The following is a 27,377-nucleotide window of genomic DNA, read 5'->3' as shown; positions in this document are numbered from 1 at the left end:
AATACTTTGAAATATGTAACAAAGAAAGAAAATGCTCTTTACTAGTTGTAAAGATTGGCCCTTGGTTAGGGGGCAGGTCAGAGCCTCTTTCACGGGAGTTAAAAAATTACTCCCATCCCACCCATCTTCTCCTTGAATTAATTAACATTAAAACTCTGCTTTTACGATACAAGACACGCCACATAAAAATCTGATTCATTTGTAATCACTGAAAAATTGTCCACTGCCTTCAATGAGGGCAGGGTTTTACCCAATATTTCTAACTGACTTTTATAAGATGGTGTTAAGGAAGATCTCAAGGGCTATCCTATAAAAGGCAGGATCAACTATGTCTATGTTAGTGCTGATGGATGTTTGTCTAACTGGTCCTGAAAGGGCTGAAAGACTTTAGCAGCACCTTGACCTCTGCTTCCATTTTCACCTGTTCAGAGACAGCAAAAAAACCAGGGCTTTTATTGCCAACTCTGTCAGGATTTTTGACAGGTTTAAAGGACCAGTGACAATTTTAAGGACCGGTGACAATTTTAACATCTAATGTCTCACAATCTAATAGAGATAGAAATTAATACTACCCAACCCCAAGGAGCTTTAATATCATTTATTGACATCTTTCCCTCCTATCTCTTCTGGAGATACCTGACATGAAATCAGGTCATTCTGATTCCATCTTGTATTTTTTTTCCACCGTTTTAGTTGTGGTCTGATTTCAGTGGCTGCCCCAGAACCAAGCTAAAATTAATGCTTCCCTTTATCTGCAGACCTGCCAGTCTTCCAGCAGCACAGTATTAAGTGTGTAACTCTAATTCTAGGAGTGAAATGCCAGCTACTATAATTAAGTTGGAAATATGGAAAGGCAGGGAGGCAACAGAGCAGTAACAACCATGTGGGGTGGAGCTTTAGGGGGACGGGGAGAGAAGGACAGGTGGGAAAAAAAAAAAGAGATATTCAAGTCTGGTCCTTGCAGAACAGAAGATCTATGGTTAGATTATGCTTCCAGAAAGAAATATCACCTTTGCCTGCAACCCAGTGCTCACAGAAACAAAGTAGTTATGCTTCGGTTTCAAGTTCTGGATTGCAGTCAAATAGTAAAACACAGCTCCTCAATGAAAGGCAACTCAAAATACACCCCTTGCATCCCCTGAAACTACAGGAAATCTGCCCATAGCTGCTCAACATACATTTATGTTTTAAAATGGGAAACAACAAGCTTAAAGATTAGCATTTACAGCTGGTATTTCTGAACATGAAGGTCTGAGGCAGATGCTCACACGTAGCAGTCAGGGAATGAGAGGTGAGTTTCCCATGCATTCTCTCTCATTCCAGGCTGCACCATGCATTAAGCTTTCACAAAAAGTTTGTTTTTAAAAATAACAAAACTGCTACATAGAATCCAAAAGCAAACAGATACAATTTGCTGTTCCCAAAGTATGTGAGAAAAAGCTTGGTACTTGCAGTCTCCACTTAAACCCTTACCCAAAGGTTTTATTCCCCAAAAAACAAACACTTTGCAGTCTTTATCAGTGAAAGACAAGACAAACCATGTTTTCAGCCAAGCCATAAAATATGTACTCTCAAAAGTAACCACAAAACCGCCTGATGTTATAGGGTCCCAGCTTTGCACATGGGACAAAGCTGATTAATGCTGGGAGATGCCAGCAGTGGCCAAACCAACGTTTCTTTGCCCATGGACTCCTCTGCACCTTTGGTGCCACCAAACAGAGCATCACTGGGGAGGCAGGAGGAACTCAGCAGGGCACTGGAGAGAGGATGCCAGGCTGCTGGTAGGAGAAGCCCTTACATGCTACTTGCAGGAAAAATAGCAGCTAAGAGGCTGGGATGGAGAGGCTGCCTAGAGACTGGGACTGTTTCTGGGACATACGACCCATGGTGATGCATTTTGAGCATCACCTCAGCATCTGTGGCTTTGAACTTCCTCAGGAATTTGGTCAGAATCACTGACACTCAAAATCAGCTTCCTGGGGCAGCAGAAAAGCTTTTCCTGCTCACTGCTGCCTAAAGAATAGGTTCCTGAAGGCATTGTTGTAGTTTTTGTTGAAAGCAGTGTAGATGAGCGGATTAAAAAAGGAATTTGAGTAGCCCAGCCATAGAAAAATGCTCTTCCAAATGGGTGGGATGTCACATGAGCAGAGTGGGTTGATGAGCTCTGTGATGAAGAAGGGGATCCAGCAGAGCACGAAGACCCCAATAAGGATGCCCACCATGAGGGCAGCTTTCTTTTCCTTCTGCTCTCTCCACGTGTCTCCGTCCGTCTGGAACGTAACAGTGGCGTGACGGACAGTGAAGACCATCTGTGGCTGCTGGGCAGCTTCCTTTACCTGCCAAACACAAAGACAAGTTGTGCCATATGTACCCCAGTCAGGTGGTCCCACACAGCAGGTACAGAGCCCAACAGTGACAGCAAGGGCCAAGGCTCCAAGGGAAACACAGACCATCCACGTCACACTCTGACCGAGGGGAGGGTGGCTGTATGACCTCTTCTGGGTGGTGGAGACTATTTTAAGTGAGATTAGAAACTCTCTGAGGGTACACAGGGTTGCTCACACAGCAGCACAATAAGATTACCTCCCCACTAACAATCTGATCAGCAGAACAGGCACACATCCACATGCCGTGCACAGGAGTCTGCTTACTTTCTCTAAACCCACTGAGCTGAGGAGAGGGAAGAAAATTAGCACACATTTGCTTCCTCCCTGCAAGAAATCTTTACAGCGCAGAGTCACCGTGCCTGGGATGAAGTGACACGATGCAGTCACGATTAGGAAAGATTTCCAAGGACATTCTGCACATGTGTTTTCTCTCTGGGCAAATTCACAGTGTCCCCAAAGCCACAGCTGGTTGCCAGGGTATCGTCCCCAGCAGACACAGCAGCCCATCCATCCACTGTCCCCTTGCCTCCCCAGGGCAGGGATGGTGACCCCGTATTCACGCCAGAGAGCACTGATTCAGCATTCCATGGGGGGACATCTGTGAGTCACCACTCGCCCACGTGGAGCTCAGGCTTGCTCCAAAGTTGCTTTAACTACACCTTGAGTGCTCACAGCTGGGGGCTCAGAAGGAGCCAGCAGACTGGGTTTGCAGGCTTTGGAGGCAGTCTTCCCTTGGAAGCCTCCAGGATCCACAGGGCTTTGGTGGATCACTGTTCACTTGCATACTTTTGGCTTAAATTTCCCCTATTTCTACAAAGGCTTGCCTGATGCCTGTGCTCGACCCGAGCAAGACACAACCAAGCTGACTTACCTCCAGTGCTTCTGGTGTGATGGGGGTGATGGAGTTGCTTTTGTGAGATCCGATTCGAAACTTGGCAGCCTTGTAGATCTTCCAGTACACAAAGAGCACCACGCAGAGGGGCAAGTAGAAGGCCCCAAAGGTGGAGAAGATGGTGTAGAAAGGCTCCCGGCTGACTTGGCACTCTTCACTGTCCTCCGAGTAAGTCTCTCCCCAGCCAAAGAGCAGCGGGGCCAGAGAGATAAAGGCGGACAGTGCCCAGGTGAGGGCAATCATGATGTTGGAGATGCGGCGCCGGGTGCGGAGCGTGTACTCCAGGTGGCGGGTGATGGACCAGTAGCGGTCGAGGGCGATGGCCGTGACATTCCAGATGCTGGCGGTGCAGCACAGCACATCGAAGGAGATCCACACCTGGCACAGCGACCGGCCCAGCCGCCACCGCCGCCCGGACAACTCGTGCACCAGGCTGAGGGGCATGACCAGGGCCGCCACCATCACGTCGGAGACGGCCATGGAGGCCACCAGGTTGTGCGGCACCCGGTGGAAACTGCGCACCCGGAGGATGGTGGCCAGGACCAGCCCGTTCCAGAGGAACGTGGCCACCACCAGCACGACCAACAGGGTGAGGACCAACACGCTGAAGACGGAGAGATGGGCCTGGCCGCCCTCGGGGCCGGCGGAGGACCCGCTCCTGTTGCCGCCGTCCGGCGTCGTATCGGCGAGGCAGCTGATGTTGAGCGGGCGCTCCATGCCGGGGCTGCGGGGCGCCGGGCTCCTGCGGGCTGCTGCGGGCGCGGCGGCGGCGGGAGGCGCTGCGCTGCCCGCGCCGCTGATGGGGACCGGGGGAAGCGCCGCCCTACCGCGGGCGCGGGGGGTCCCCGGCCGCCCCGAGCGTCGCCGGGCGCGGGGGCTTCATCCCCGGCGGGAAGAGCCCTGCGTCAGCCGCGGCTGACGGCGGCCCCCGGCCCGCCCCGGCGGCGAGAGGCGGCGGCTCCGCGGGCGCGGGGGATGCGCGGCTGGAGCGGGGCGGCGCTGGCGGCGGCGGAGCGGCTGGAGCGGGGCGGAGGAGCGGCGGCCCCTGCGGAGGAGCCGCGCCGCGGGCTGGCGGGGCCGGGGCGGGCAGGTGAGTCCCCGCCGTGCGCGGGTGCGGGAGCGGCCGCGGGGGGAGAGGTGCTGCTTAGTCACGTCCGTGCGCGGGTCGGAACCGGCGCCGGGCCGAGCGGGAGCGCGGAGCCGCCGGCCCCTGCCCCAGCCCGCCGTCCCTGCCCGGTTCGCGCCGCCCCTGCCCGTCCCCAGCTCCCAGCCCGGCCCGCCGCCCGCTGTCCTTGCTCTGCCCGCCGCCCATCCCCTGCCCGCACCGTGGGGGAATCAGCCCCGGCTTTGTCTCGGGGCGGCTTCGCCCCCTCGGGGCGTATTCGGTGCCAGCCGCAGAAAGTTAGCATCCCTGTGAAATTGTCCCCGGGCTCCTCTAAAAATGTGTTAGTGAAGCGCCACGGGAATTTCCTTGCTCCCAGATAGGCTACGGTCTGCACCCAGGAAACCTGTTAGTAACCCTGGTTATCCTGTGTAGGGGCAATGTGGCGGGGGATCATTTCTTTGAGAACTTCTGTGCTGGCATTTCTTAACTTGTTAGCAATTGTCGGGCCTTCTATTAGAAATAATCATTCACTTGACTGCTCTTATTAATTGTCTATTTAATAACGTTAGCCATTAATGAAATGCTTGAACGTTTCCCCTGGTTTTTAGCACACTAATTGGGATGAGCAGTGGGATTCTGGGCTTTATGGCAGAAGTCAGAATCCAGCCTCACCGAGCAGGATTCCCTGTACCCCAGCTCCATGCAGGGATGCCAGCTCCAGCCCACCAAGACATGGATGGCATCCAGGCAGGGCTGCACTGGTGCTGGAACTCTGCTTCTCCAGACAGTCCTGGGATAGCAGGTGCAAAGAGCTTTTGGGTCAGACACGTGAGGTGAGGAGCTGGCAGGCACTAACATGGGGCTCCCAGTTTGCATCTTTCGGGGCAGAAGGAAGGAAGGGCATCTGTGTTTAGATCAGGTGACAATGACATTTGAACTGCAGTTTGAGAGAGTCGGGGAGAAGACACAAACAGAGATGTTCAGGGAGTACCCCAAGCGTTCCATACTTGTGGTATACAGAGGGTAAAGCCAAACTGATGCTTCCTCCTGCCTTGCCTGAATCTCTCTGGAATGTTTAATGAAAACAGCAAGTAACAATAACAAAGGGTAATGAACAAGATGTTTTCAGTCGATGCTGCTTGTTCCTCTGCGCTACCAAGGGAAATGCAAAGCAGCATACCCAAAACTGGTCCAGAACCTTGTTTTGGTGGGATGGGATCTTCCCCATATGAATTCATTCAGTGCCGTGCTTCTCATTCTCAGAACCAGGGATCCTGTTGTAGTACTTGAACAAATGTAGCCTTAGAGACTGTATCATCCTTTTGGAAATAAACTGCCATCTTTTGGGGGGAGAAATTCTTATTTTATCTTTTATACACAAGAATACTGACAGTTTTGGTGTGAGTAGGTTTTTTACTTACACCTCAAAGGACAAATGGGGTTTGCAGCCTTTCATAAAGCCTCTTGATTTAAAATTCCTGGTTTGTAAGGTGCAAAACATCCTTGACTGTCATTATATTGATCAAAACACTTAGCAGCTCTAAGGCTGAGAGCTTTTTGTTGCGTGGGCTCTTCCCAGAAAAACCTATGACCCAGAATTAATAGAATCAACCACAATTTATAAAATATGTGATCCTGAAAATAGATTATTATTTTTTGTTTCAGGAACAAATACAAAAAAATTACATTTAAAGGGAAATAAAAATAGAATGTATTAAATCTAAAGAAGTAAAACTAGATTATGTTCTCATGAAAAATCATTATTACTTTCATTATCTTACTTACTCGACTTTAAAGTACCTATATTGGCAGATGCTGGAGCTGAATGGGTCAGTTGAGAAGTAAAGAAAACTAGAGAATGTAGACAAATATATATATATTTATGTCTGGTATATATATATATGTTTATGGAAATGCAAAGGTCTGCACCTGGGATGGAATAGACCTATAGAAGAGCCCAGGTTGGGGATTGACTGGACAGACAATCTTAGTGAGAGGAGGACCTGATCAGTCTCTTGGGCACATCCTGGAGCAGGAGCATCCTGGCCTATAGGAGCAAGATTGTGTCCAGCCGGTTTGGGCATCCAAGAAACCTTGGAATTTTATGTCCAATTTGGGGTTCCTCACTGAGGAAGTCCAGTCAAAGGTAATTAAGGTGATGATCACACTTACATAAGTTGTGTAAAGACTGGAAGGTCTGAGTTTATCACTCCTGAAAAGAGAAGTTTAAGGGGAAAATCTTACTGCTGTCTCCAGTTACCTCAGGGGTGAGTGTGGAAAGGGTAAAAGCAAATTCTCCTTGAGGTGCACAGTGATCAGATGGGATGTGATCAGAGAGTCACAACATCAGGTGCTGACTTGGGGGCGTTGGTTGATGAGGAGCTCAACATGAGCTGTCAATGTGCACTGGCAGCCCAGAATGTCACCCGTGTCCTGGGCTGCACCACAAGCAGTGTGACCAGCAGCTGGAGGAAGGGAATTCTGCCCCTCTGTTCCACTCGTGTGACACCCCGCCTGCACTGCTGCATCCAGCTCTGGGGCCCCCAACATAAGAAGGACATGGAGCTGTTGGAGGAGTCCAGAGGAGGGTCATAGAGATGATCCAGGCACTGGAACACCTCTGCTGTGAAAAGAGACTGAGAGTTAGGGTTGTTCAGCCTAGAGAAGAGAAAGCTCTGGGGAGACCTTAGAGCACCTTGCAGTACCTAAAGGGGCTACAAGAGAGCTGGAGATGGGTTTTTTGAAAGGGCATGGAATGATAGAACAAGAGGTAAGAAAATCAGGATGGTGGAGGGTAAGTTTAGATTGGATTAAGCTAACATTAAATTGGAAGAAATTCTTTCCTGTGAGGGTGGTGAGACACTGGAACAGGTTGCTCAGAGAAATTGTGGATGCCTCATCCCTGAAAGTGTTCAAGGACTGGTTGGATGGGGCTCTGATCTAGTGGAAAGTGTCCCTGCCCATGGCAGAATGGTTGGAAGTAGATGAAGTCTCAGGTTCCTTTCAGCCTAAACCACTCTATGATTCTACATTCCAAGTAGAAATTAAGAAATAAATACTCACCTGGAGAGTGGTCTGAAATCACTAAAATCACACAGTTAAAGTGGCTGTGAAACCTCCACCCTTAGTGATGTCCAATATTCAGCTGGACATCACTGTGACCTGATCTGACTTTGAAGTTATCCCCCCAATGGGGGTTAAACCAGGTGATCTCCAGAGGTCCCTTCGAACCTGCATCCTTCCATAGTTCTGATTCTGCACTCTTTAGGTGTGTTGGCTGAATGCACCAGATTCTGGAGGTGACTAAATATTGTTATTTTTAAGCACAAAATGCTGTTTACTTTACAGAGATTAGTAAGATCATTAATTTTCTCAGAACTGTTGATATTAAGTGAGCAGAAGGCTGGGATATTTAATGGGTGGATAATGCTTGTGGAATGATCACATCTGTGAAAGTCTCTGAGGAAAAGATCTACGTTACAAGGTCAGGATTATCTCACATCTTCCCTGGTGGAGCTGGAGGAATTAAAAGTGACAGGACTTCCCTGGGTTTAGCAGCATCCCCTCCAGTAAAGACATTAAATAATGCTTGCTATTAAATGCCATTTACTGGAGGTACCTTCCAATTCAAAATATGTATCTGATGGTTGGAGGTTAAGAGGGAATTCACAGTGTAATCAGTGCCACTGCCTAAATGCACATCCAAGTATTATCTGCTCCTGGGAAAAGGGTGAATGGATTTATATTGTTAATCTCTACGGAGATCTTTTGAACCTCTGCCCTTATAACAGGCAGAAAAGGGAGAGGAGAAGGCTCAGGAGTTTTTTTGCTGGGCATGCTCAATGAATCAATGAGAATTTCAGTCTCCAGGGTAGGTGGAGCTGCTAGGTTACACAAGGATTAAAGGAACACATATTCTCACTGTGTGTATACACCACTACAGAAAGCTGTGCTCAGTTGCCAGCCAGACTGCTCAGTAAGTGTGCATCCTGTCACAGCAATTTCTAAACCTCAGGTATTCGTCACTTGAATTGCATTTAACTTGCAACCAGCCTCAGTCCAGCTTCACACCACATCCAGCCATGCTTTTTGAGCACACTTGCAGACCACTCACTCCTCTCCTATTGCAAAATGGTCAAACATGACCACGGTGAAAATGCACAGACTGTGAGGTGGTTCTCATACCCTCAGAGCCCATCCTCAGCTCTGGTGTCGCTCTAGTCTTCTGAAACCAAGGTCATAGAATCATAGAAGAGTTGGGGTTGGAAGGGACATTAAAGGTCATCTAGATCCAACCAAGGCAAGCAAGGTTCAAAGCACCAAAGCTCAGGCTACAAGCTTGGATCATGATGCTTCATAGCTCATGTAAGCATTTCCACAGCCAAGCAGCTCTCTCTCAGGTTTCTGGTTAATAATCACACATTTACTGGAGCTTGGACATACTTGAGGTTTTCTGACATGCCAGCCAAGGGCCACAGTTGGAGTCAGCCTTTCTCTCCCAGTAACATGTAATTACCTACTTCAAAGGGGAACAATTCCCTGACTGAGAAGCAGAGGTTAATCCTGCAGTGTGTTACTAGGAGACTCAGTAGGATTGTGGGAGTACCTTGGAGCAAGAACAAGGGGGATCTGAGTGCCTCACATCCCACAGTGTCCCACTGAGTGACCTGTTGACCAAATTGGGTTCTCTTGGTTTGGATGGTTATGAAGAACTTTGAAAAGTCTTCCTGTCTTGGGAAGGAAATTATAACAATGAGTTGAAATCCTGTTGGCTTTTTATTTGTATGACTGGAAAACAATTCCTCAAGCAGGTCTAATCCAGTTTAGGCTTTCCTTTAGGAAGCCACCGACTGAATGACTGTCATCCCATGAAGCCACTTGCTCCCCTCCCAAGTGGGGAGGGGAACTGAGAGAAAAAATGGACCCCATGGATTGAAATAAGAACAGTTTAATAATTGAAACAATAATAATGATGATACTACTGCTAGTACAAATTTAAAAAAAAAAAAAAAAAAAAAAAAAAAAAAAAAAAAAAAAAAAAAGAGGGAAATTAAATCCAAGAAACACACAGGATGCACAGCACAATTGCTCACCACCTGCTGATGGATGCTCATCCCATCCCTGAGCAGCAATCAGTGCCCTCAGGCAAGTCCCTCCAGTTTATATAGTGGGCACGATGTTCTGTGTGGGGAATATCCCTCTGGCCAGGTGGGGTCAGCTGTCCTGGCCGTGCTCCCTCCCAGCTCCTTGTGCACTTGTCTAATGGCAGAGCACAGGAAGCTGAAAAGTCCTTGACTTTGGGTAAGGACTGCTTAGCAACAACTAAAACATCTGTGTTACCAACATTATTCTCATCCTAAATTCAAAACACAGCCCTGTACCAGCTACTAAAAAGAAAATTACTGTGTCGAGGCAAAACCAGGACAATGATTTCACTGACATAACTAAGGTGTTGTTTAATTCTGCAACAGGAACAAAGAACAAGAACAAAAGCTGTTGAACAGAGCAGCCACTTGCCTTGCCTAGAGCATGGTCCTCTCTCATGTAAAGTCAGTGGTGTCTCAGTGCTTGTGTCTTTTGAATGTGGCCACAGTTCCTTTGGCCTAAAGGCAGGATGGACTCTGGTACCCTGCACTGCTGTGTCTCAGTAAATGTACTGCCAGGAGTGCTTATCTGTCTTCTGCCCAACCTGAATTAACTCCTGCTGGAATTAAACTCTTTGTTCTTGCATAGTAAAAAACATGTTCATGGTCAGAGGGCCAGCTGGAATGTAACTTAATAAAGTCTGGGGGCAACTCCCACATCATTCGCTGCTGCAGTTAAAGTTCCATTCTGGGTAAAGAAATTAAATGTAAATAATTTTATCTCTTCTTTCATACCTTCAGGGACAACATTAATCATCTGTGTAATTTCAGGGGAGTCAGCAGAGTTATGCTAGGCATCATATTGGCTTTTAGTCAAAGGTGCTCTGCAGTGAGCAGTTATGACAGTAATGCAATAACTTGGAGCCTGCCTCGGGGGTTCCTGCCCTCCTACAGCATCTGCAGTTTTCATTTATTACTCTGGTGGTACCAAATACCTCACACACACATACACCAGCACCTGTGATCTCTGTTACCCATGGTCAGTCCCTGACAAGAAGGTCTCTCTCTTGACTCTGGTGGACTTGGTGTCTACAGGTGGCTTACAAACCACAACAAAAAAAATTATCCATATTTGTGATTAAAAAAAAAATATTTAAAAATACTAAAATATATTATGCTTCTTGGAGTACAGGGTATCCTGCAGTTCTGTGAATCATCTAGAATAGCAGGGCCATAGAAAAATAAGAAACTGTGCGTGGGAAGACTAGGTAAATCTAACTTAATACATGAGCTTTGGCAATCAAAGCTGTCAATGCAAGCTGTCAGGACTCTGCCAGGGAAACAGATGGCACGATGACAGCAAATGGATGGGTCTCTAAAACTCAATTACCATTTCAGTTCAGACCCTTTTTCCATATGCCAAGTTGTGGAAGAGGTTTGTTTATCTTGAGCTTTATGCATTATGACAGATAATTTGCATAGGTGTGAAGCTATAGGGAAGGCTGTTATACTGTGAGGCTGAACATGAGTTTTTCTGTTCAGTGGTGTTTGCTAGGTTACCTTTCTGCTGCCTTGCAGGTGGCAGGTTTCTGGGCCTTTATTTACATAAATCCATCCATAGTCTGGAAATGTTCTTTCAAGCTAAGAGGCAAAACATTTGAGGATCAGTTTACCACATTAAGGCCAGAAATCACTCACAACTGTTTTCTGAGCCAGAAGTTCTTCAACTTTTTTCCATATACCTACTTTCATCCCTGTTACATTCCCGCTGACTCCTTGTCAGTGTGTTTCCATGCCCACTGGACAAAACCACTTTCATTGGTTGGCGTACCTTATTCCCAAACCTCCTCTCACTTTAACATTCAGGACTAGTTTTGTTGTTGTAACTAGTTGGTAATAGGTGGAAAAGTTAAACCACTTATGCCATAATCAAGGGATTTTTTTCTCTCCTTCCACTCCAACAGTCTGATTTCCTTACAGGCCTTTGGTTGCTGCCTTCTTCCCTGGAGATCTCTGAACAGCCACATCCCCATCCCTACCTGTCAAAGGAAGCTCTGGCATAGTTGTACAGCTTTCTCAGCTAGGGTACCATCTGAGTGTCTCAGATTCGTATTCACGTTATGCTTCCTTCCAGCTGTGGAATAATTTCTTCCCCTTAATTATTCAGTGTAGCTGGATGTTTCCCTGCCCCAGCCTGCCCAGGTCATGCAGGTCAGAAGAACATGTCTTAATTTAAGTAAGGTAAATTTCCAGTATTTTCAAGACATACAACACGGCAGGTCATTAGAGAAAATAGGAAAGCTGTGGAATTTTGCTTATTTATATTTCATACCTGTGTTGCTGTGTGAGTGAGAGGTTCATACAAATGAGAGAAAATAGTTACAAGTTAGAAAAAGTTAAATGGTAGGTTGTGACCACATGCTTTCTGTCCGCAGCTAAAAGGAGTCTGCTCCCTTGTCTTTGAAAGAAAAGCACTTGCAGTTGTCTCCTGTAGGCGGATAAAGAGCTTGCCCCTGGATCACAGGCATGAAAACAAACTTTTCCAGCTATTAGAACAAAGATAACCATTTTTAATGGTCCCCAGACATAATTTCTTTTGTAGAATTTGACAGTATCACGTTAGAAATATCTTGTTTTGGTCCCTTCTACCACAGCAAGCACCTGATCAGGCAGTTTACTTGCTACTGGTACAAAATTTTCTGAGCCCATGGGATGGAAGTGGTTGTATAAATGCGTCTAAATACCTTTCTGTTTTTCACAAGGTTTTTTATTAGTATCATCATTATTTTTAACAACCAGAATTCACTGCTATAACAGCAAAATGTTGCCAGACATTTCTTAATTGTCTAGCACTGCATTTTATTAAAAACAGTGGATTTTTTTTCTGGCTGCTGATCTGTTTGTCAGGGTTGCTAGGTTGTAGCTCAGAGGTGGTGGCCCAGTGGTGTCACTGTAGGACACGATAGGAAGACTCCAAGTATTTCAGAAGGCAAAGAGCATACAAAAAGAAGGCTCTATTTTCTAATTCTTATTACCTTTTATATGGTGTTCTGATACAGACTTGACATGATTGGTAAATAGGAGTGACACCTCTCTAATTCCATTGTTAACTAGAGAAACAGCAAAACACCACCTGCAGAAAGATTGTTTTGAGAAAGGAGAGTTGTTTGCTGAGATTGTTTTGAGAAGAAACTTTCTCGAGAAATTTTTCCTTGGGAAAAAGTTAGCAGCTGCTAGCAGGCTGAAATCTGTCAGGCCCACACAGTGGTGTGTGAGCTGCAGCATCTCCCTGTGTTTCATGCTCAGCTCCTACTTTGGGGACATGATGTGTGACACTGGGAACATGCTCATGCAAGAGCTGGTGGTGGGAAAACCTGTCCAGCCAGAGGGGCTGAGGCCAGGATCTCTGAGTCACCCTGGGGTCCAGCTGTGTGCCTTGTCACAGGGTGAAGCCACCAGGCTTGGAGGGAGCAGCTGGCATCTGCCACCAGTGAGTTTCTCCTTTCCTTTCAGAGCCATCCCCTCTCTTTCTGCAGGTGCCTCCAGGTAGATGCAATGGATGATGTAATTCTTGTCCCTGCAGAGATTGACCTGAGGCAAGGGACCTGCTTGGACTTGGTCAGCTGGTGGCTCCTGTAAGCTCATCTTTTGTAGTTAATTTTTCCACTTCTTCTCTGGTTATTTTCGGCTTTCAGATTTTGACAGGAGCTTTTTTCTGATTTTATTAGGATTTTGTTGTAAATTTAGTAAAACATCTTTCATGTTAACACTACTGAATTATTCAGGGTCTGATATGAGCATATATAATGGAGTGTCTTCATTAAATTCATCTGCACAGAAGGTGGCTTATGTAGTTAAAATCTGAATCTTATTTTGGAAATAAAGAAATCACTGTTTTTTAAAAGGACTCTTCCCTCATCTGACCTGATACAACTTCAGAACTTTCTGGGCAGACTCTCAGTGTCCTTCCTCCTCTTCACATTTCAGCATCTTGTTTGTATACTCCTGTCACTCCATTCTTCTCTGTTTTACTGAGCACTAGAGCAGTTAATATAGGCAGCATTTACTACATCACCACTAGCAACTGACTTGGCTAGGGTTATAAATGCAACTGCATAACCACAACCATGAGTTCAACAGAATAAAACCCAAAACTCCTCCAGCATTTTCATGTTTTAAAGCCTCCCATCCAACATTTACACATGTGACGTCTCCTGTCCCTTGCTTTGACTCCTGGCAGTAGTGTCAGTCTTGCAGAGGTGCCCACAGAGACAGATGCTTTCCATCCCTCCAGTTTTGGCATCACTCCAGCCAGTCTGGCTGTGGGTGCTCAGCCCTTCTCCTGCCATCATCCCTTCTGCAGTACAGCCACGTCCTGATGGGAGGCTGCAAGTAGGGTCCTGGGCTTGATGCATTGTGAGGGAGTTGCACTGTGTCTCTCCACAGTGCCTGTTCTTCATTTCAAGGAGGTTTTTTGTTTTTATGACAGCTGTGACTGTAAGGAACCATAAATCCTGATGTCCTTGTCCCAGGCAATCCCTCCTGTCCAGTGAGAGGCCTGCCCCACCAAACACCACATTACAGATTAATGACAAGTGTTACAAAAGAGCACCACAGGCCATGGAGAACTACAGCAGGTTCCTAAGGGTGCATCTTGCAAGCAATTACTGAGAAACAACCAGCTGGACTGTTCTGCAGAGGTGAGGTTTACTGTACAGGCTAAGACTGTGCAAACAGAGTTAGCCATCCATATGCCTAGCATTTATTATAAAAATTTATGGCAGCTGCTTTCTGTGAATGTCAGTGAAATAGATGAGGAAATAGATTTTCTGAAGCAATCTATGGCTCTGGATGAATCTCTCCCATTCATTTCAGGAAGAATTATTAGTCTGAAATATAATAAGATTTTTTCTGTATTAAACTGAGATGTCTAAAATGTAGATATCTAAATCCTATGGATTGCTTAGTAAATCTCAGAAAGACATCCCTATCTGAAACAAGCTTTCTTTTCTTTATCTGAATAATAATACTCCTCTACTATCTTCTATATCCTTTATAATTTGAAGTGAAGAGAGACATGCTTTTCTGTACAAAAGCAAGACCATTCTCCGAGGTATGTTCAGTAAGCAATCAAGGCAGGCCATTATGAGAAATTACCCTGCACAAATTTAGATAAACAGTAAATGATGACATATATCCTTCTGTTCTTGTTGGCTTAAAACGCAAAGGGGGTTTGACCCACCTCTCTGCATTTCTCCCTTTCTTTGCACTGAGCCAGAGCAGGGGTCTGCACACAGAACCAGAGAGGTTCTGATGTAACTTTCTGATATTTACCAACTGGATTATTTATGACTGGGTGAGTTTCTCCCAGCACGCAGGAGAATCACACAGTAGCTGGGCGCTTCTGGGGAGAGTGGAACTTCTCGTGGCCTGTGATGGAGCTAAATATTTCCATTGATTAGATCCCACTTTGATGCTGTTATCATTTCATCATGATGAGCACCGTGTGAATCATAAATTATGAGCTATAAAGCACAGGATGTGCAGGGCACTGCAGCTTGGTGGTGTGGGCATGTCAGCCTTTGGAATGTGGCCAGTGGATCCTTTTTAAGCTGGACTTATTTCAGGAGCCCATCCTCATTCATGACTGTTTCATTTCAAGTATGTGCTTGAAATGAATCCTATCCAAATGAGCAGGGTTTGAGGATATGCTTAAAGCTAAGAATGGGATTTTGAAGTATCCCTGACTCAGAGGCAAAGCATGGGAAAACTGCCACAAAAGTTTAAGGTAAGAATATTAGACAGTAGAAAAATGTAACTGTAGAGAAATGTAATCCCCTCCCATTTAGAAAAATGTATCCAGTCCTCTGAATGTACTAAGGAAAATACTACACTATACATTTAGGATGAATTAAATCAATTGACAGCTATCCAGCCACAGAGAAAAATAATGTAATTGTAACTGAGCAGCAAAATGGTTCTGCCTAATAGTTAAGCATCAGTTAGAACCACTGTGTCTAATAAAATGCAGATCTCATTATCTGTTTGTTATGTGAATCAAGAGATAACTGTTCAGGTTGAAAAGTATAAAAATTTGATTTAATTCAGTGACATTTTGGATACAAGAGGGTCAGGTTGGTCTTATAACAAATAACAGCTTGGGGCATATGGAAAGGAGTGTAATTGAAGATAAGGCTCTAGCAAGATGAGTGGAAAATGCAATAAGAGTTCAAGGATACATTAAACAAATGCACCCTGGCCCTCACACAGTAATCACCTACGTGTGCCATAAGGCAAACAGCAAATGTAATTGACTCCCTGAAGGAAGATCATTACAGCTTTGGTGCTTGCTGCCTCACGCCACAATTTCTTCTTCCATTTGCAACACTGAGAATTCAGATGTGAGAAGTCCTGGGATCCTGAGGCTGCTCTAAATTGTGTAGGGAATAGAGCCAGCTCTAAATAAACCCAGAGACCTTTTTTGGTGGCTCCGTCAAAGATTAAGCAGGTATCTGTGAGTATCTGCCACAGTGTCAAAGATTAAAAATTACCAACATTGACATGGAGGTGGCAGAAGCCTCAGTGATGAAGGAGGAGGATGGTCCTTTAAGCAAACAGGACAAATAACAAGTTTGGCTGCAATAGGCCAAAATAAAAAGAAAGCACTTCTTTGTAGCCTGGTGTCTTGCAGGGGTTCAATGTGATCACAGTTTCTTGTGTATGGTGTGGCACTTGTCCTGCTTTCCCAATTCCTGGGCATTTTTAACCATATCTGACTGGGCTGCAGAGGTATCAGGGATATGGTAGAGGTGACAGACCTTACCAGACACTGAAGGAGCAACACCATGAACTTAAACCATCCTTGGCCTCAGCCAGCTCACAGAGGAGTTAGACCTGGAGACATAAATGGATTGTAGGCTTTCCTGGTTCAGAGATCTATCTGCTCCTATTGCAGGAGCTCTAGCATATCACAGAGCGTATCTTTCAACTAACCAAAACATTTGGGGGCTTACAGAGCCTTTATTTCCCTGAAAGCTTCCTGTAAGCCAAAAAAGTGGATTAGAACCAGAACTGGCCCAAGAGTACAAGCAGTTTACCTGCATTTGTCCTCAGTTTAGGCTCTAACGAGAAAGTCCTGTTTGTCTGAATCCCAGCTACTGCTTGGTACTCAATAGTCGAACTCAATAAAATAAACGTACTCTAGATATCAAATAAATAACTTTTTTTTTTTAATTGCATTGAAGAGTGGCAGACAGTTAGGTACTTCAATAACAAATGACTCATTTCATAATGTTTCCTGAATGGCATATTCAATCTATAATTGATTAAGGTGGCTCTGAGGTCCTGTGACGATTGATCAGTTAAGAGCAGCAGTGAATTCATCCCTTGATGTCTTCAGATTAGGACTCAATATTACCTTAGCCCAGAGAAGGAGTATTTGGGGTGAAATTTAAGGACAAATTATAAGAAAAACTGACTGGAAGACCTTCTGGTTTCTTCTGGCCTCAAGGCTGTTATAAGAATGCTGTCAGAACATATTTTTCAAGAATGTCAATGTAAGTTCTTCATTCCATTTGAAAATATGTGAGAAATAGAAATCAGGGTCGTTCTACAGAAAAAGAAAGTGGGAGTTCAATCCAGCAACAATAACTAGTGCAGTCACATCCACGTCTAAGCACCGAGAGCTTCCCAAAGCTGCAGCCCCACATATGTGACAAATACATTCAGCTTCTCTGTACTGTATCATAGGCAGAGAACTTTGTCTCCCCGTGTCTGCATTGAAGGATGTGCAAGCACCTGTCTTTCATCCACCCTGAAAATGCTACTCTAACCTTCAGCATTTGGGAAGGCCATAAAGCAGGAATGTGCTCCCAGGCTGGGGCTGCTTTAGGGACAAACAATGGAATGATCAATTCTGCTCCCAGGGCTCATTGTGGGAGGTTAATCTAAGTGGCCTTCTGGCCTTACACTGAGTAAGTTGGAGGAAGTCCTCTGATGACAATGCAGCTGCTGTGAAAATACATCAGCAATGAAATATTTTTCAATAGTTTTTAGCACTAAGACTCCATGGCTACATACAAATTTCCCTGGCGGCACAGGTGGGCTGGTGTAGCTGCTGCCCTCTGTCTCTGCCCCAGAACAGGAACCCTGAGTCACTGCTGCAGCCAGCCAGCACTGGGTTAACTGAGTCAGGAGAACCTGTGTAAAACCAGCCACTGTTCACAGACTGTTCCCAGAAAGATCAGCACAGGTCACCCCTGAGACACTGGAGCTTCTGTGTGAGCACAGTGATGCATCCTCAGGCAAGGGTCTTCTGTCCATTCCTCTTTCTCCATGAGTACAGGAAATATTTAACTATCTGGACAACATACAGAAGGAGAGCAATGTGATGTCAATGTGTGTGTCAATGTTTTATCAGCACAAGTTTAGGGTTTTCACTCTACTCAAAAGCATGAAGCACAAATGAATGCTGGAGATCATCTCAGAGCAGTACCCAGGTGCACTCTTCACACTGTTCTGTAATATGCTCTGCAAAGCTACCAACTTTAGTTGCCTTTTTCTGCATTTATGCATTAATAATGTAAAAATAAATACAAGTGTTAGTGTTGTTTGAATAACATAAAAAGGATTTGGCACAAATAATGGCAAATTTGCTCATTTCTAGAAAAACTCGTTTTGGTTACTTTGTGTTTCATTAGCTTTTTTTCAAGCCTGCATGAATGAAAGCCCAGACTTAAAGGGAAATTTGCATTCTCTATTGTTTTGCTGATACTAATTTACCCCAATGGAAACCCTGTAAATGATGTAAATCTTGACAAGCTACAAAAAAGGGCTACAGGGATAATTACCCACCATATTTCACAAACATTTTTTCTCAAACTCAGAAAATACACAGAAATTGGTAGGTACCATAGTTGGAGCAGAAGCAAGAACTTCTTTTGAGGTGCAAAGAATGGAGTCTATAAATTATAGTATCACATTTTATTTGTGGCAAATTATTTGTTCTTTCCCAGAGCACTGGGAAGACTTGCATTCTTCTTTCCTGGTGCAATACAACCAGGCCCAAAACTCATTGAGAAAGTGTTATAATGTTTTATATATGCATTTATATATGTATATATAGAAGTAAGTATGCATATGTAATTTATATAGAGGTGGTTGTTGGCAGTCTGATAGAAAGAATTGACTTGTAAAGGTGAATGAACCTTTCACATTCCTTAGCAGGTAACACAAAGCAGTATATCCCTTATTTCACTACTATGTCTCACTTCTGTCAAAAGCCCCCTTACATTAAGATATGCTAATCAGAACATTTTTCCCCCTGCTCCTTTATGCACAGTTATAGTAAAGGTAGAACTTGCTACTTGGCACTTGCAAAGCAAAATAAATTTGTAACTATTATATTAAAAAAGAAAACTGTCGAGCAAATGACAAGGGATTCTCAGTGCAATTCTGGAAATAGAAGAGAATCGAAAATGAAACTACCAGTTCCAAGGGAGCCTTTTAGGATTCAGTGTTGCTGTACATATAATAAGAAAGTTTTTAATTATAAATCATATTTGCCACTGCAAGCTGTCCCAGTGAAGGAAAGAGAAAAAATGCATAGACAGCTCAAGCCAAAACAGAGCCTTCTGTGTACCTGTTTTGCACATTTGATTCAGATTAAAAAGCAGATCTTATTTGACATTAAGAAATGGGAATGTAGATAATGCAGGCAGCATGCCTTTTGGGATTTTCAACAACTTTCCAGGCACACTGAAACTAACATCAGCCTCTGTAAAACACTGAGTACTTTGTGAATATATATTTTGTTGGAAAAGTAACATCTAGAGAGCCAGCTGCTACCACACAAGTATGTATTATTAACAAAGGACTCAGAAAGCCTTCTGCTCACTGGAGTAAAACAAATATACAATTTAATCTAAGCTCCAAATTTAATTAACTGCAAGATAAAAAAAATAAAGCTGTTGTTTTTTCACAAGCAATTACGCCTAAATATGATATTGTAGGTGCGCATGAATTTTTCATATAATCATTTGTGCACACAAATAAGGCATTTATGTAAGCAAGGACTAATTGTCTGTACAAATCTTGTCAGCGTGGTGGGCTTTCACCTCGTGCAAGCAACAACCAATACAAAATTTAGATCACAGTTCTTCTGGAAACATGCTCAGGAAGTTCTCTATACAGAGCTGTCACAGTTAAGAGATCAGAGGAGTGTTTCTAGCACAGATAATGTGCTGTTCACGTTGTTGTGGACTCTGGTGGTGACACACCCATGTACATGGCCAGGGTCACATCAGCTCAGAGCACTGTCACCCCCAGGGACAGCACCAATGGCCTTACCCTGCTCTCCCTCTGAGGACACTTTGGGGGCCCTGTGTGGTACCTTGGTTTGGGTGCCCATTCCTGTCTGCCCCTGTGCTCCTCTGGCCTGTGGAGATGCACCTTTGATGGGCTGATGGTCCCTGGGACAGGGTTGGAAGCAGCTTGGAGAGCATTACTCTCCATCCTTCTATCGTCACGCAGCTCATGCAGATGAGCTTTAGCTCATAACCTGACAAATCCACGTTGAGGATGAATGCAGGTGAGCACTTCGCTCTACGCCTGATCACTGAGACCAGCCCACTGATTTAACTTAGTTCTGTGTGCTGACCTGTGAGCAGAAGCCAGAATTTCTTTCTGGCAAATTCAGGGGAAATCTTTCTTGTTCAGTAACATATTTTTTCTTGTTCAAAAATGTACTTTTTCCATCGAGTTTTCTGCTCTTATGTCTGGAAACAAGATCATACACATAATGTGAAACTGAAACTACTAATTTTTGTTAGAAATAGTCTAATTACTAGAATTTAAATAATTTCTTGACAGGTGACTAATGAAATCCATAAAGAATAAAATACGTTCATTAATTTAATCCCACTGTTTATTTAGAAGATACTAAAGGGGAAAAAATTGTGACTCATGGGAGTAGTCTTTTCTTCTGGAAGTGGTCATTTTGAAGACAAAAAAAAATGTGAATAAAGAAAGCTATTTCTGTGTGAGAAGATCAGTAGCACTGCTGATAATACAACAGCCTCTCTTTGCAATCCAGTGCTGAGATCTACAAAATTTCTTATTGGGGCCATGACAGCTGACAGGTGTTTAAACCACCACCAGGCAGGTTTTCTGGAGAGTTGTTGCTGTGCATTTTTTCATGGCACATGACAGAAACACCCCTGATTTAGGTGTGCTGCACAGCTGGTCACCTGCCTGGCAATTGCCTGAGTTGGGCAGGATTTTCCAAGCTTCCCTCCTGCTTTCACCAAGCTCAGCTCTGGGGCTCTGTCCAGGAGCTGCTTCCAGCGCTTGTTCATCTGGAGGAGGGAAGGTGGGAGGTTTCATTCTTCCCATTTCTGTCAAAAGCTTTGTTTTTAAAAAAGAACATCAATAGGATTTAGGCATCCAGTAGCCATCCCTCCCTTGTGCCTCAGAGAAGTTGCTTTTACTCCATTCAGGCAGAGGAGGACAGACCCAAAAGTCCAGGTCCCACATCCCAGGTCAGGGCAACAACAACTTTCTCTTTGCTATACAGGATCAAATTTATAAAACAGTTTTCTTCTGATAAACTTATTATAGTAACTCTTAACCTTTATTTTTTTTTCACATTTCATTACTGTGGATGAAACAACACTTTACTTTCGGATTTTTATCATAATTAGTTAAAAACAATGATTTACCCTTAAGGATAATTACAATTACCCTTATGAATGGGTACTTTTTATTTGTGGAAAATTGATTTTGCAGTGAAATTCAATGATTTGACAGAGTAATCTGACCTGCTGTTTCTAGAGAATTTTAAAATTGTTGTGTCTTAAAACAGCAAATTCATCTCATATTCTTCTGGTTTGACTAGCTGAACAAATAAAAGATCCAAGATGGTCCCACCCAGTTGCAAACCTGCAACTCCAGCTGAAAGTTTGGGAAGGGGCAATGTCATGAAAAATGTGTGCAGGTTGTTTGCCTAATTTTTTTATGCCATTATTAGCATAATGCATGTTTTGAAATATTTGTAATCGTGGAGTTGTACAAAGACCAAGAATTCCAAAAGAATTTTGGAAAATTCTAAGGATAGGAAGGCCAGAGGAACTAATTAGAGTAACAGAGAAAATAGGCAGAGAAAGGAAATCAAGAGGACAAACCCTTGGAGGACAAAACTTTGGTTTTCTTTGTGTGGAGTGGGAATATGTAATAGTGTAGGGGCTTAGGTATAAGGAAAGTATTCCTGTGGGAAAGGACAATTTAGTGATCATACTGAGAAAGATGGCTCTAAGTAATGAATGAACTCAGAGAAGAATGTGGAATAGAAACCTGAGAAATAGCTATATTTATTGAAGAAAAGAAGTGAAAATTACCAGTGCTGGAAGATGTAGATGATTACAAAGGCAATGAAATCCAACAGGAAAGGAAGCTCAGGAAGCAGTGGTGTTAATGAAATCTGATAGATCAAGAAGAATATGAAGTTCGCTGCAGGTGAAGGAAGATTTTGGTCAAAGTGGTTCAGTTTAGTGCGAAGAAGTCGGAATGGATCAAAGGAAAGAGTGAAAATTACAGAACTAAGAAAGCAAAGGCTGGACATGGCAGCCTGGAGAGTGGCTATAAAGAAAAGCAGAACTCAGAGAAGTCCTTTAAAAGACAGTCCAGGAAATACATGGCACAGAAGAAAATTACCCTAAACAAGGACTATTAGAAAAGATAGAAAGTGAGATGAGAATACGAATTCTTCAAAGAAAGGTATAAATGGATTTAAAAGTAGATGGTTATTTCTATGGTTTTTTTTCCTGCCCCACAACAAAAAAAAGTGTATCATATTAAAGTTAAGGACTTTTTAGTTTGATTTTCACTTTAAAAAGTACATTTCATTTGGAGGGTGGGCAAAACAGTAAAACCTTCAACCAAATGTTCCTTCTGGAGTGGAAAAAAAAAACAAGTGACAGGTTGGGTATTTCTTACATAGTTGGAGTAGAAAGGTGAAGTAGAAATGTCATGTAGAGATCCAGGAGACCTTGGTGAAGCCTTAATCCAATAAAATTTTATCCAGTAGATGTAAATAAATTACTTGTAAACCGATTTATAGTTTCTACCATAGCTTCAAGAATAACATAAGTTAAAAAAAAAAAAATAGTTTCCACCTGGGAAAGTGAGACAGGCCCTGCAGGCAGGAGGGGAACAGTAGGTGCCCTGTATTTTTATTTCAGTAAGTCTTGCAATGCCATCTCCTAACATTGCTCCGAGTATGGGAGGGAAACATCGTCTACATCAAAGTGTTATGAGGGCTCCAGAACTCCTTTGGAAACCAGAGTGGTTATTATATAGATACAATTGTATTATCTAAAATCCGTATTTTAAACATCCCTGTCAACGCAGCAATGTTTAAAATATACATGAAGCAGGCTCTGAAAGTGCTCGTTTCTTTCTGCTGACTACAACTTATACAAAGGGACAATTTGTGTTTTCCGTTATCTAAAATAGTTAGGTAAGATACATCCCCCTCTAGGCGGGAACAGTTCACTCTCAATGTAGACGGATGCTTTGCAGTTTCTGAGGGAAAATGCTTTATTTCGGTGGGTCTCGCTGACCTGATGGGTCTTTTCCCACCTTAGCGGTTGTATGCTATGGTTTCGGGAGGAGTGGGTGTGTTCACTGATGAGCCGGGTGCAGGAACACACATCAGAGCGATTCCCTGGCCGAGCCCCGGCCGCCATCTCCCGCGTCCCCTCACGGCGGGGCCGAGGGGCGGGGCCTGAGGGGCGGGGCCTGAGGAGGCGTGGCCTGGGCGAGCCGGGGGCGTGGCCAGGGGCGGCTGCCTTCCGTCCCCTTCCCTCCCCCCCGCCAATGGGCGGGGCCGGGTATCCCCGCTGCCCGCCTCTGTCGTTCGGGACGAGTCCATTGCAGCCCGCGCGGGGGGAGCTCCGGACCCGGATGCTGTCTGCGGGTCCGGTTCGGGGAAAGAGGGAGGAGCAGGGATAGCGCCTGTGGATCAGAAGCGGGTGCGGCCCTGCAGCAGCCGTGGTGGCTGATCGGGTGGGGGGAGCCGCTTTGCGGGGGCGGCTCTCCCCGCCCCCGTCCACCCCCCCTACGTCCCGGCGGGGGATGGTGTGTCCCGCAGCGCGCGCCTTGCTCGCGCGGTTCGGCGGCTCTGCGGGGGGAGGGGGACGGGAGAGACCCGGGCCCCGGCGGGTTTTCCACAGTGAGCGCGGGGGAATAGCGGGCAGGGGGGGAGCACCCGCTGCTGCCGTCCGGGACCATGTTGGCGGACGACGAGGAGGAGCTGAAAGTCCCGGAGGAGATGTTCAAAGACGTCAAGTTCTTCGTGGTGGGAGACATCGACCCCAAGGTATCGGGTCATCCCTTCGGATCATTCCCGCCTTCCCCGCCGTCTCCCCCCACTCCCGGCGGGGAGGGGGGCACTATGGAATCGTCCGGTTACCACGCGCGGGCTCGAGGCTCGCGCCGCCTCACGGGGAAAGGGCGGGAGTGGGGGGGAGCGCGCCTGAGGGACCGTGAGGGATGGCCGGGGGGGAGGGGAGGCGGCCGGTCCAGATCCCGGCCGCGATCCCGGCCCCGATCCCGGCCGTGCCCGCGGGAAGCGCCGCCGCCGCCATGGGAGCCGCGGCCCCGCCGCGCAGGCCCCGCCGGAGCCGCCTGAGCGGAGGAGGAGCGGGCGGAGGGACTTCCTGGGCCGGGCCGAGCCGGGCGGGCAGCGGGGGCAGCGGCCGCCGCTCCCCCGACTCGAGCGCTCCGCAGGCCCGGCCCCTCCCTGTGCCTGGTTCCGTTCGGGCACACGGGGACAGGCCGTGGGGACGGCTCGTCACGGGGGGCCGGAGCGGCTCTTCCCTCCCACACGGACCTTCCCGCCTTGGCGTGGCCCCGGCCCCCGGTCCCGCCCCGGGGCCGCGCCGTGTGCCGCGGGTGTAGTTCGGGCCAGGGGCCGCCCGGCCCTCTCGCCGGGCCCCGGGGCAGCGCCCTGGGTAATGCAGGTGGCCTTGCCGTGAATAACAGCCGTGGTGGGCGAAGGGGGTTGAAACAAAGTTTCTGTGGCCCGTCCAATTAGACGGGTGTTTGTAGTGCACCGTGCTGAGCTTTAGGACAGCAGTTTCCTGCGAGCAGGCTGTGTATACTTCACACTGAAGTTAAAAGTCTTTGCTTCTCTGGTATTTGCTGCACTAAAGTCTTAGTTGAGTGTTGGGTTCCTTTAACCTGTCCTGGCACTCACTGAGCTTCATATGCCTGTGAGTGACCTGGAGACACAGGCACTGGCCTGTTCAGATGGTTTTCATTCCTGTTGTGATACAAGAAATACAGTGTCAGAGGAACACAGTTAAAGATCAGGATGAAAACTTCTTTAGACAAGTCTAAATTTAGTTCTTTAGGTATTAGGTCTTTAGGCATAAAGTTTTTGATAGTGGCTTAGCTCTCAAATAACAAATTCCCATACTTAGCAAGATCCCTACAGCAGCAATGTTAGTATTATGTGTATGAGGATGAGTGCAGAAATCCTGTACACTTGTACATCATTTGTCATACAAGTAGTGTCCTGAAAGGCCTGGTATTAGTTCCGTGTTGACATGGAAGGACAATGAGCAGATTTCCCATAAAGCAGGTAGACACACATTCTCTTAAACTGGTTTTCTTTCTCATGTTAAATTATATTCTTCTTTGCAGTCAGAGTCATTGTCATAGGGCTTTGATTTGCTCCAAATTGGGCGCATTGAATTTTCCTCTGCCTGGCCTGGGAGGCAGAGCCGTGTCAGAGTGAGGAGCTGGGCTGAGCTCGGGCCAGCTCCTGGGAGAAAACCCTCCCTCTGCACGGGCTAAAGCCCAGCTGGCATCTGAGCACAACACAGCTGCTCTCTAACCCTACCCCTACAGTGTCACGGGGAGGAGATTCAAAAATTCGGCTTGCAGGTTGAGATAGAAAAACAGTTTAATAATTGAAGACCAGGTAAGGTACAATGGTAATAGTAAATAATAATGGAAAGAAAGAAAGCCTCAGGCAAGTGATTCAGAATACAATTGCTCACTGTCCACTGACTGATGCCAGAGTTCATTCCTGACCCCAGATCAGCCCCTCATTATGGGTAATTCCCCCAGTTTATATACTGGGCATGACATGCTTTGGTGTGGAACATCCCCTTGGCCAGTTTGGCTCCCTCCCAGCCTTTTTTGAACCTTCTCACCGGCAGAGCATGAGACACAAAAAATTAGTCCTTGGCTTAGGATAAATACAACTTAGCAGAAACCAAAATATCAGTGTGTTATCAACATTATTCCCCTTTGTAATCCAAAACACGGAACCAGAGCAGCTACTGAGAATAAATTAACTCTTACCTTTGCTGAGACCAGGACACCCTCCTGTGGGTGTCCTCTGTGGTACCCTGGGGCACCTGAGTATGAGGAGCATTTATCAGATGTGTTTCAAGCCAAGACACAATGCAGGAATTGTAAATCAAACTCAAACAGTTCTTAGAGTGAAATTTGTCCCATTACTGTTAAAAAATTTACAAATATATTTGGCACTTTTTACTGCTTCCTATACTAGTGGATGCCAGCTTGATTTTGCAAAGAACTTCTGAGGAGGAGCACACTTTGATCAGTTTAAATTTCTAAATGATTTCACAGAAAACCAGTTACTGTAATAAATATTAAAACAGGCCTAAGCACAAGTGAGTACTCTAATCAAAACAAATCCAAGAGTAAGGGGAGAAAAAGTAATTTATTCAGGTGAATAACTGCATACCCAGTGCCTATTAAAGCATGTGCAGCATAAATGGGAAGGGAAACAAAAGCCTGGAATTGTGCCGAGGTGTTCTTTGGCAAATGAAGGAGAATTGGGCTGACTCTGAATTTCAAACCCACTCCATTCCATTGGGTGCATTTTGCTCCTCACACCTTACTGAGTAGATGGCAGCTACTCTTTTTCTTTTAATAAATGAAAAAAATAGTTCCTCTTTCTGCTTTCCTCAAACATTAACCCCCAAACCATCATGTTTTGGAAACCAGTTAAAATCGGTATTTCCTTCAGAAAGAGATAAAAAGTAATGCGATGCAGCACGAGGTCTTCAAACAGGATATTTGGGTTTTGGTTATCTTGTTTAATTTATTTTTTTATGCCCATTGTCTTACTTGGTAATTTTGAACTCTTCCTTGTGTTTCTTCCAACACACATTTTAGTGGCAGAGAACAAGATAAAGTTTTTAGTCCCCTCCCAAAAATAAGGAATTTCATTTAATGGAAACCAATACCTAAAATGCATGATTTTTACAGTGTTAATATTAAGGCTTTTCAGCATTCTGTTTTCTAGTTACAGATATATGGTTGATATTGGTGTGAGTTCTTTAATTGTACCAATACAACTTTTCAGTCCAGGCACTACTTAATCTGAAGAGTTTGTGTATTCTGAGAGAAGTTTTGAAGTTGATGTGAGCTAAATTAGGAAGAGTCTTTTTCATGACACATAAAATAATCCAATGCATTATTATGTATCATATTTATAGTGTTTAAACTCTATGTGATACCAGTGTAACTTTTTGTATAAGCAGATGCTTTGCACAAGTTCTGTAATGCAACATTGTTTTGATATAAAAAAGTCATAGTTTTAGCACATTATTTATAGCTTCTTTCTGATGCTGTCAGATTTGGGTTCTCAGTTTTCATGACGTTCACTCCTTTTTTTAGCCTTCCCCTAAACGAGCAGTTGAATGGGATTGTAACTCAGGGAGAGCTGTGTGAGACGGGGAGCTCATGTGCTGAGACTGTTCTTAAATACCCTCTGTTTTCAAAAGTGCTTTATTTGGATTTAGCTTCTCCCTTTGGAATGATAGCAGCTTGTGTTTCTTTACTGTTAACTGGATTTCATGCAGGAAGGTGTG

At 45.2% G+C, this 27,377-nt stretch overlaps 2 protein-coding genes and 1 long non-coding RNA gene across 3 annotated transcripts in view; 2 read left to right on the top strand and 1 right to left on the bottom strand.

Annotated features, from left to right (window-relative positions):
- Positions 1 to 2,003: 2,003 nt before the first annotated feature.
- On the bottom strand, positions 2,004 to 3,996 carry HTR5A (5-hydroxytryptamine receptor 5A). Its single transcript, XM_066321969.1, has 2 exons — positions 3,259 to 3,996; positions 2,004 to 2,336 (listed from the first exon to the last, which is right to left on the bottom strand). Exons 1-2 carry the CDS (start codon positions 3,994 to 3,996, stop codon positions 2,004 to 2,006), a joined length of 1,071 nt encoding a protein of 356 aa, XP_066178066.1.
- Positions 3,997 to 12,662: 8,666 nt separating this feature from the next.
- On the top strand, positions 12,663 to 13,312 carry LOC136362905 (uncharacterized). The gene is made up of 2 exons (XR_010743873.1): positions 12,663 to 12,958; positions 13,052 to 13,312. It is a non-coding gene; the product is annotated as an uncharacterized lncRNA (long non-coding RNA).
- A 10,194-nt stretch (positions 13,313 to 23,506) lies between these two features.
- PAXIP1 (PAX interacting protein 1) overlaps positions 23,507 to 27,377 on the top strand; it is a 31,259-nt gene continuing 27,388 nt past the window's right edge. The window contains exon 1 of the mRNA XM_066314386.1: positions 23,507 to 23,842. Within this exon, the coding sequence (XP_066170483.1) occupies positions 23,753 to 23,842 (90 nt within the window). The 5' untranslated portion in view covers positions 23,507 to 23,752. The remainder of the gene's footprint in view (positions 23,843 to 27,377) is intronic.

Source organism: Sylvia atricapilla, chromosome 1 (assembly GCF_009819655.1).
Source record: "Sylvia atricapilla isolate bSylAtr1 chromosome 1, bSylAtr1.pri, whole genome shotgun sequence".
In the NCBI taxonomy this organism is placed as follows: domain Eukaryota; kingdom Metazoa; phylum Chordata; class Aves; order Passeriformes; family Sylviidae; genus Sylvia; species Sylvia atricapilla.
Note: the sequence above shows the minus strand (reverse complement) of the source record. Positions and strands in the feature narration are given on the sequence as shown.